The 9,252-nt window shown below is 50.4% G+C and overlaps 3 protein-coding genes across 3 annotated transcripts; all 3 read right to left on the bottom strand.

The window, feature by feature from the left end:
* Positions 1 to 981: 981 nt before the first annotated feature.
* On the bottom strand, positions 982 to 2,997 carry TEOVI_000912600 (cytosolic leucyl aminopeptidase, putative; the record flags this gene model as incomplete). Its single annotated transcript, XM_067221495.1, has 1 exon — positions 982 to 2,997. The coding sequence occupies one exon, from the start codon at positions 2,995 to 2,997 to the stop codon at positions 982 to 984; it is 2,016 nt and encodes a 671-aa protein (XP_067077596.1).
* A 1,109-nt stretch (positions 2,998 to 4,106) lies between these two features.
* TEOVI_000912500 (Chitobiase/beta-hexosaminidase C-terminal domain containing protein, putative) lies at positions 4,107 to 5,810 on the bottom strand (the record flags this gene model as incomplete). Its single annotated transcript, XM_067221494.1, has 1 exon — positions 4,107 to 5,810. One exon carries the CDS (start codon positions 5,808 to 5,810, stop codon positions 4,107 to 4,109), a length of 1,704 nt encoding a protein of 567 aa, XP_067077595.1.
* Positions 5,811 to 6,696: 886 nt separating this feature from the next.
* Positions 6,697 to 7,305, bottom strand: TEOVI_000912400 (uncharacterized protein; the record flags this gene model as incomplete). Its single annotated transcript, XM_067221493.1, has 1 exon — positions 6,697 to 7,305. The coding sequence occupies one exon, from the start codon at positions 7,303 to 7,305 to the stop codon at positions 6,697 to 6,699; it is 609 nt and encodes a 202-aa protein (XP_067077594.1).
* Positions 7,306 to 9,252: the final 1,947 nt, after the last annotated feature.

Here is a 9,252-nt window from a genome sequence, read left to right as displayed (position 1 = left end):
AAAAAAAAAACCACCATTCACATGTTTTACTCATTTTACTCCCCTCCCCACATACACACACCCTCACCCCCGATATCGCTTTGCACACGCTTATTCAGCGTTCTATTTGTGAAACTAGGCAGTTCACTCATAAATATGGAAATTAAGTTACTTAAATGCGACAAACAAACCAAAATACAAATTTAATAAATTGCACGCGGGGCCCATTAGGCACGACCAAATAATGATGTCCATGACCAGCGCCGCACGTCTATGTATGATGGTCAGCTGTGACACCATGAAAAAAAAAAAAAGAAAAGGCATGGTGCCCCCTCCCCTGTTCAGTTTCTCACGCACTGAAAGGGCCATTCATATTTGTCTCCCGCGCTGGCATGGGTGATACCGCCACTTATCCATCGGCTGCCAGATGTGATGAAATTTGAACGTAACCAACCCGTATTCCCAGACAATCATAAAGAAACACCGCACTACGGCCCATGTGTATCAATAGGAAGAAGGTACCCGGTGGATCACAACAACAGGAAAGGGGGTTTGTTATCACAAAAAGGTGGGAGAAAACGTATGGTCGGGGAAGGGATACCACTCGACCAGCGCCCGGAGAGAAGAAAAAAATAAAAGAGGGAACAATTCGAGCTGAAGGTAGTAAAAATAAAACGGCTAGAAAAACAGTTGTACGGACTGGCAAAACAAAAAAACAAAAAGGAAGGCACCTGGCTTCTTTTGAAAAAACACTACTTGTAATTGTTTGTCGTTACTTGAAACCCCAGTGACTGTTAATGGCCAGGCAAAGTGGACCAGAGACATCAACACAAGCTCAGGAGGGTATAAGCCCAACCAAAACAATCAGGTAAGCGTCTTTACTCTCGCCCCACCACCGCATGTTATCTCCGAAACCCCCAGTTGTGGGAACTTACGTGTCGAAAAACACCCCTTCCTCACAATACAGAAACGAGCGGCACGGTGGTTCCAATGCATTACCCCTCAATTGCCAGACCTTTTCTTTCCTTTCGGGTTCCCCTTCACTGCCCGGCGACCCTGCTTGGCCGCAGGTGCCTTTTTCACCCTCTTCTTTTCAGCCGGGCTGGCCGCTTTTCCTTTGCCTTCCGTGCCTTTTTCTCCAACCTTTCTGCCACCTTTCGTACCCTTCACGTTGGGTTTTGCTTCTTTGCCCTTTCCTTCCTTCGGTTCGGCATTTTTCGTTAACTTCTTTCCACCTGCGCTGGTCTTAGATCTTTTGGTATTTTCCTCACTCACTTCAGCATTAGCACCCTCTTCTTGAGTAGACTCTTCCGCATCACCGTGGCTTCCATCCTTACCCGTCGACACTCCCTTTGAAGAAGCCATGACGTGCTGGCGAAAGTAGTCCACCAGAAGCTCAACACCAAATCCGGGTGCCCCCGCTGGTTGGAATCCCCTTGGCTTGTCGGTCCCCATCCCCGAACCTGCAATATCAAGATGCGCCCATTTCACATCTTTCTCCACAAAGTTGCTTAGGAACGCCGCTGCAGTGCAGGAACCGCCCTCACGCACGCTCGGTACGTTAACAAGGTCGGCAATATTCCCTTTGATCGCCCTCTGGTGTTCATCCCCGATGGGCATCGGCCAAACCTCCTCCCCACTGCTTCGCCCGCTAGCCATAAGCTGCTGCACCAGCGCGATGTCGTTGCCAAAGAGACCTGCACGCCGGCTCCCAAGGCCGACAACAATTGCGCCTGTGAGGGTCGCAATGTCGATGATCGTATCGGCCTTCTTCACTAGTTTAGCGTCCTTCTGAAGGTAAGTCAGTGTGTCAGCAAGTACAAGCCTCCCCTCGGCATCCGTGTTCAACACCTCAACACTTAGTCCTTTGCGGCTAGTCAAAATGCATGATGGGTGGTAGCTGCTTGGACCGATCGCGTTTTCCGCGAGCCCAACGGCGGCCACAACGTTAACTGGTAGTTGAAGTTCGGCGATAGCCTTCATCGTAGCCATAACCGTGGCTGCACCCATCATATCCATGTGCATCGTCTCCATCGACCCGAATGGTTTAATGTTAAGACCACCGCAATCAAATGTAACACCCTTGCCCACGAGGGCAGTTGCCTTATTGCTCCTCTTGTCACCGACGTACTCAAACACAACCAAATAAGGCGTGTGTTTTGACCCCTTTCCAACGTTGTATATGAGGTTCAACCCCGCCTTCTCAAGCTGCTCTCCGTGCAACACGTTCTGCACCTTAATGCCAAGTGGGGCCAGTTCCTGATGAATCCACTCACAGTAAAACTGCGGAGTGCCCTCATCCTCACGAAGATTACCCAGGTTTCGTGCGTCATTTATGCAATGTCCAATGATATTTCCACTGGCAATAGAAGTCTTGTCCCCGCAGTCAATAATTAAATTCAACTGCTCATGACTCCCTTCTGCAACCGCCTTATTTCGCCTACCACGGCTCGGAGGGGGCAAGCCACCTTTAGCCTTCGATAGAAATCGGTCGTACCGATACGCCGCCGCGACGGCATAAGTAACCGTTTTTTCAGCTACGTCCTCCGCCGGGAGAGCGCTCGCAGGCTGAAACAAGTCTCCAACCGAATACAGCACATTTGGCAGAGAACGCATAACCAGTGCTGATGCTTTTAACTTAGACGCTTCGCGTACAGCAGCCGTCACGGCTAGGCGATAGTCCCGCACCGTTGGTTTCTCACCAATGCCGGCAAAGAGGCGCCGCCGCTCCGGATCCAACAAAATATTCCCCGGTGCATCACGGAAACCAAAAGGCACATCCACTGCGTCGTGTTTATCCACATCACCTCCATCGTCGTCTTCACGTAAAGCTTCAGAGTGGTCCTTAGGATTGCAAAAATGTGCCGACACGCATTTTGGGTGGGACACAAGGGATTTTACTTGGCTGTCACCAGCAACCTTCTCGATACCACCCTTGCCCTTCTTCGAAAAAGAAAAAAGCGGCAGTACATCCAACGACTTGGGGAGGCTTGCCCTCGCAATAACTCTCTTGAGCATCGCTGTCTGTCACCTGAACCTTGCTGCCAGATTATGTGCGTTCCCCAATACAGAAGAACCTTACACACCTCGTGGCACACAAACCCCGCTTCAGTATAAACAGTCAATGCCCCTGCGGTGAATGCTTTCCTACACACCGCTTGCCTGGTACACACTATCGTAACTTCGTTTTCAGAGGTACACATATCGAAGGAAGAACAAAAAAGAAAGAAGAACAGCAATGTATGTGGCAATCACAAGGTGGAAACAACAAAAAATAAAACACCAGCACAAAACCACAAACCACGACACCCCACGGCCTCGTAGCAGCAACCATAGATTCATAAAGAAAAAGCGTTTTTAGCTGACACACGAATGTAGTCGGAGCACCTTACAAACCCCACGATCTGTGAAGTTGAAGGAATCACACGGCAAGCGACAAACACATATATCATTTAATTTAGCGAAATACCTTCTTACAATCTACTCTTTATCTCAACTTCTTGGGGTCTATTGTACTTCTAGCAAAACGGACACACCAAAGTGCCTCTTCCTCTTAGTATGAGATATTGTATATGCTGTGTATTTTCGTGCGAAGAGGAGCGATTTCATCCTCTACTTTTCTATGGTCTTTGTATCAACAATCTGCTCATGGGTTCCTCATCTCTGCCAAAGAGAAGTGGTGATTTGATTCTGTCGGTCCCCATGATCTCCCGCTTCTATGAACCTGTGCCACGTGCGTCCGGACGCAGACACCATGAAAAAATATATATATATAACATGCCTCGGTGGTACACCAAGTGCGGTGTAAGATAACGGTGACCGCAACAAAAAAAAAATAATAACGTTTAACAAACAACGAAACAAGGGATGGAAATAATGTAACAAAAAGGGGAGAAAACATGTTACTAAAGGATAAGAGGAGGAAAAACACTGATACTGCGAACAAGCGATCGAGTCCAATACAACACTCATAACGCGCACATGGGTGATGGGCGCCGCACGACGGCCCGTCACCGCCCATGCGCAATCGAGTTTGTGCACAGGTGAACATCCTAAGGTTGTTTTTGGGGTACCGCCAGTAAGCCATGTGCGTGTGTGCCCCTCGCGGCTTCAGTGGAAGGAAGAGCTCACTGTATGGCAAAGCCACGGAAGAAACGATCACTGAAACGGTAGCAGGTAACGGCGTCGCCAGCGGCACCGTCCGCAACGGGAATAAACGTACGCGCGGTAACGAACACCTGCTCCGTCTGCAGAAGCGTCACGTGAATCGGCTGGTTGGACTTGTACACGTACGTGCTGAGATTTGGCCCCGGCCCAAATCGCGCGAGCTGCTGCGCTCCTGTACCAAGACCAACCCTCACTGCCTGTTCAGGTGCCGTCGCTCCACCGGGAGCTGCTGGCTCAGTTCGGTCAAGGGTGTAGCACACAACGCCTCCCGCGGGTGGATCCTCAAAGAATACCTCCATCTCACTGCAGCTGACGCAGATGACCGGTGGCGACAGGTCACCGCGATGAGTACGGTCGTTATTGTGAGGGTGCAACCCTCCCTCATCCCGAGCCTCACGGTTCCACGATGTGCCACGACGACAGTCGTACACAGCGGCTGAGCTGCGAATGTGGCGACGCCCACCGCCGTTCACCTCGTCGAGGTCCACCCCCGTCCCATCGCCATTGCCATCACCCACAAACGTCCAGGCGTAGATAAAGGCAACGTCCTCACGCAGCGGAACAAACTCTCCAGTGTACACGAATCCCCGCCTGCGAGAGAACTTTGGCTTCTGGCGTGCTTCACTGACGTAAACTAGCTGGTATAAGATGTTCGTGTTCGGTGGGCGACGGGACTCATCAAAGTACAGCTTGGCGTTCACAGCATGCACACGCGCAACCGGGGCCGGTACCTGCGGATCAAAGAAACTGTGGCCCGCCCTATACACCGTAAAGTTCGCAGTCACAACCTCACTCGTTAGTCCCGTATCACTTCCGGACACGGCGACAGCACGCACAACGACTGGCACCGACGAGCCATTACACGCATTGCTGAAAGGCGGCACAGAGAGCGTGAACGGCCCCGTGTACAGCAACGATGGGTATCTACCGTCCACGCTGTACCGGATCTGATCGGCCGTCGTACTTTCGTTGTTAGTGGTGATAATTATTGGAGTAAATGTTGTCACTTCACCCTCATTGGGAATGATGCGCGGTGGCAAAGGATGCCTGATCGGTGTGATGCTGCATTTCGTTGCTACATCCCGCTGGGTGGAAAAGTCGTGCCTGGAGAAATCGTTGGCATGCTGACAGCTCGCCTCCATTTCAGTGTCTCCAGACCCTGACGGCGTGTCCCCGGGGAGCACGTCGAAGCAGAAATTATGCACCGCGCCCACATACCGCATGGAAGGCGAGACGGTGTGTGCGTTGACCGTGTATCGGCCGGGTCCCCGGAACACAAACGGGTGACTGTAAAGCAGATATTGTTCACCATAGTGTTCATCAGCACCCAATAGTCGTGCTGGGGAGACAGCGGTACGATCACATTCCTTGAGGAAGCCAGGCGGTGTGTACTGCACATCCACAAGTATGTCGCAAGGGTCAACATGCGATGTGCGCAGTTGAACCTCCAGCGGAGCGGCGTGAGCACCCGGACCAGGTGTACAGACGAGCTCGAATTGATGGCGTCGCTTGAACCCGCGATAAAGAGCAGATCCTGCATAAGCTCCAGCTTTGCGGCGAGACCACCACGAGCACACCAGCAGAATGATGACAACAACCGTCAGCAGGCCGCACATGGAGAGAACCGCTATGACAATTTCGGGCTTGACGGTTGCTGTGGTCATTGCGTCACTCAAATATGTACTTGTTTCCTGCGGGTTTACAACAACGACAACAAAAAGGCTGCTAACCTTGTTAGAATGACTGTAGTGGGCAAAGGCAAAAAGGAGAAGGAAGAAAGCAGAGCTACGTCCAACTTCACAGTAAATAGACAGAGATATTTTTCCAGGTTATTTGGGGGAAGGCACAGGTCGCCATTGGATTCATTGTTTTGTGTCGTGCACTATAAACATTATGCCTCTTACCGCTGTGCGATCACGGCTGTAACTGCCGTCTATACACTATCCGCTATTGCAGCTTTTGATAGCGATCGCAATGCCAATGTCGAGACACACCACACATGAACCCCACAGAAGTCTAGTGATGCTGTGCGCGCAAGCTATGTGTGCAAGCTCCTCGACTCACGCCAATTGGGGGGCACGGCAACGCCGACAAGAAAGTCGACAATAAGAAAAAAAAACACATCAAGAGAAGACATTCAATCCCTTCGCCTTCGCGCATCCCTCCTCAACGCTAAGGGATCAAGTTGTGCACGTCAACTTAGGCATTACAATCAACACAGTGGCAAAAACATCGCTATGCACCGGCGCCACATTTGCGAAGAGGCGGGTCACAGGTTCTAAGCCAATGCGTCAACACTCCAATGTTCTGATGATCGAGTCGTGGTGGCTATTGAGGTTTAATTTACTAACACGATGGGACACGCAAAACATAGCAGTGACAACAAGGAATAAAACGCATGGAGCAGCAGGATTTGGGAAGCACACCAATACCGCAACCTTGCCCATGCACACGCCAAAGACAATGTAAGACAACTACACAGCTCTTGCAAGCCTTTCCACTCCAAAATTAGACGGGTGCCGCTCTTGCAGTTACCTCCCAAAGCGTCTCTCAACGCAGTGGCGGGGTCTCAGGTAGGAGAAGCAGCTGCCGCTTCATCGCAGCCAACTGATGCTCACGTATTGCCGCTTTTTCAATCATTTCCCGGCCGTGCTGAGAGACACCTAGCCTTGCCGCCACCTGCGCCACGCAGTCGCGCGCCGCATCGTCGTACAAACCACCTGACATACATACGCAAACCGCGTCGTATAGTAACACATGACCCAACACTGCGGGGAAGAGGGTACCCGTGAAGAAAGAGGACATTCCGCTTTCACCACCCATTTTTCCGGCGCTCAGCACCTCACTGTGGCCGCTACCACCGAGGCTTGCGGCGGCCGGCACGACGTCAACAAACCGCATCAGTTCTAGTTTTGTCTGCGTATCGTGCTTCGCATCGCACGCGACAAGGTGTTCGATAAGACCACGCATATACTCACGTTCAAGCCGCTGCTCCGGACGACTGGAGACGCAAAACAACACCGTTTTCACGTACACGTACGGATGGTGGCACATTCCAATGTGTGGGCTGTAACGGCAGCCGTACAGCACGTCCGCGATGAAGGTGCAGCGGACAGCATTGAGAAAGAAACTGTGAAAACATGAGGATATGCGAAACATACGGAAACGAGAAATATACCGGTGCAGTATCCACAGCTTCACGCTGCCTACCACTGGGAGAAAAGGGAAGGCGAATAAGGAAAAAAGTTTGAGAACGTCCACAATCTACAGGAAATGCTTCACCGCGGAGCAAAGGGCAGTAAGGCAACACACAAAAGGATAAATTGTAGCGGCACACAGACACTCAAACACCTGGAAAGAAAGTACACTCACGAACAAACCACGTGCACAGAGTGTGACAGGCGAAACGCAGTATTCCCATTCAGTACAACACGAAGCGTGGAACCACAACTGAACGAACGCTCATAAGCACTGAAACGGAGTAAAGCCAAAGCAAACACCGTACCGCCAACAGAAAGACCTTTTGCTACAACTCACAGACTTCCTACGTCTCCCGCATCATCGGCTGATAAATGTAGCGCAGGCACAACAACAAAACACGTGAGTAGACATTTGAGACCAAATAAAAAGAACGGCTCGCGGGTAATGCATCAACCACGAAAAGGGGATGGAGGTAATATAACGGAATCAAAACACGGTTAGTGGTGCCCGGACCACGCTCGAATATAAGCAGGTTGTTTTTCATCAGTGCACGCAAACTTAAGCGGGATCAAGTCCTTGCAGAGTTGTGCGGGTGCCACCCGGTTAGTAAAGGGCAAAACCATTCGCTACCAACGTATTGGTATGTAACCACGCGAATATTATGCTCGCAGCGCCTCATCACATGACTTTGGTCCCCCAACGCACAACACATTGCCAAACACAGTGCAATTTACAATACACATCGCTTCCGGTTTCGGGCTCAATTCAGTCGCTATGTACGTTTATGATTAACGCATTTACATACGACGGAACAGATCATCGGTGGTGCGCAGAGTTATATCAGCACACCGAATTGTATCCCCCATATTTCCCCCAAAGCGGTGCATCTTCGAGTGGTGGTGTCCCGAATGCAGCATGCAGAGCGATCGTCAAGGTACAAAACCTCCGCCACAACCCCCAACTCTGCATATGTGCAGCAAATGATGCGTTTGTGGCATTTGGCTGGAGAAACATCGAGTGTCAACCCGCTTTGGAGCCGCTCATACTGTAGGTTTATTTGTGACCGCAAACCAGCCGTCGGGATTTAGGTCACATAAAGGATTCATTTTTTTTTTGGTTTTGAACGCGGCCCTACTGAGCAGAAAGCACCTAAGTGTCCCAAGTGGCTCCGCAAGTGCTTGTAAAAGGTAGAAACGGTAGGATAGAAGGACAACTTTTTGTTATTTTACCCTCCTTGCAGGTGAGAAGTGTCAGCTCCGTTTCGAGTGTTACCATTCCAGTTGGGACAAAAGTTGATGTTGCTTCATATTATTGCTCCTGCCTTCATATACGCCGTCTCCCCTCCCCGTGATGGTTACGATGAAGTAAGCGAGTAAAAGTATTGAAGGGCCCGAAATGCTAAGGAGACACCGGAGTGTCTGCGGGTGACATCTGCAGCAGTAGTAGTGGCAGCGTGAGTGCATGTCCGTGCGGTCGGTACAAAATTGTGATCCGCATGGCCGTTAGAAACGATGCCACTGCAAATACAAGAGACAAAAAAGGGGAGGAGGAGGAGGAAAGCAATGGTGAGAAGAAAAAAAAGATCATCACCGCTGGCATCGTAAGGGTGAACTTAACGGCAATGCAGCACAAACTATACAGAAATACAGGGAAAAGGTGCATAAGCTGAATGGGGGTGGAGCAATATGTTAATACACATATGCGAGAAAATACATATACACTTACGTATTGCTGAGTCGTACTTGCTTTTGTTTTGTCACCTGCACTGAATTTTTCTTCGTTTGATGTCCTTACCGCCTCCAAAACAGTCAGCGGGCATATAGCCAAGAAAAGAGAGAAGGGAAAGAAGAAAACATGCGCATGGTGAGGAAAACAAAAATTGGAGGAGGGTACAAAAAAACAAGC

The sequence above is a fragment of the Trypanosoma equiperdum genome (genome assembly GCF_001457755.1).
Source record: "Trypanosoma equiperdum strain OVI genome assembly, contig: ctg_1451, whole genome shotgun sequence".
NCBI classification, from domain to species: domain Eukaryota; phylum Euglenozoa; class Kinetoplastea; order Trypanosomatida; family Trypanosomatidae; genus Trypanosoma; species Trypanosoma equiperdum.
Note: the sequence above shows the minus strand (reverse complement) of the source record. Positions and strands in the feature narration are given on the sequence as shown.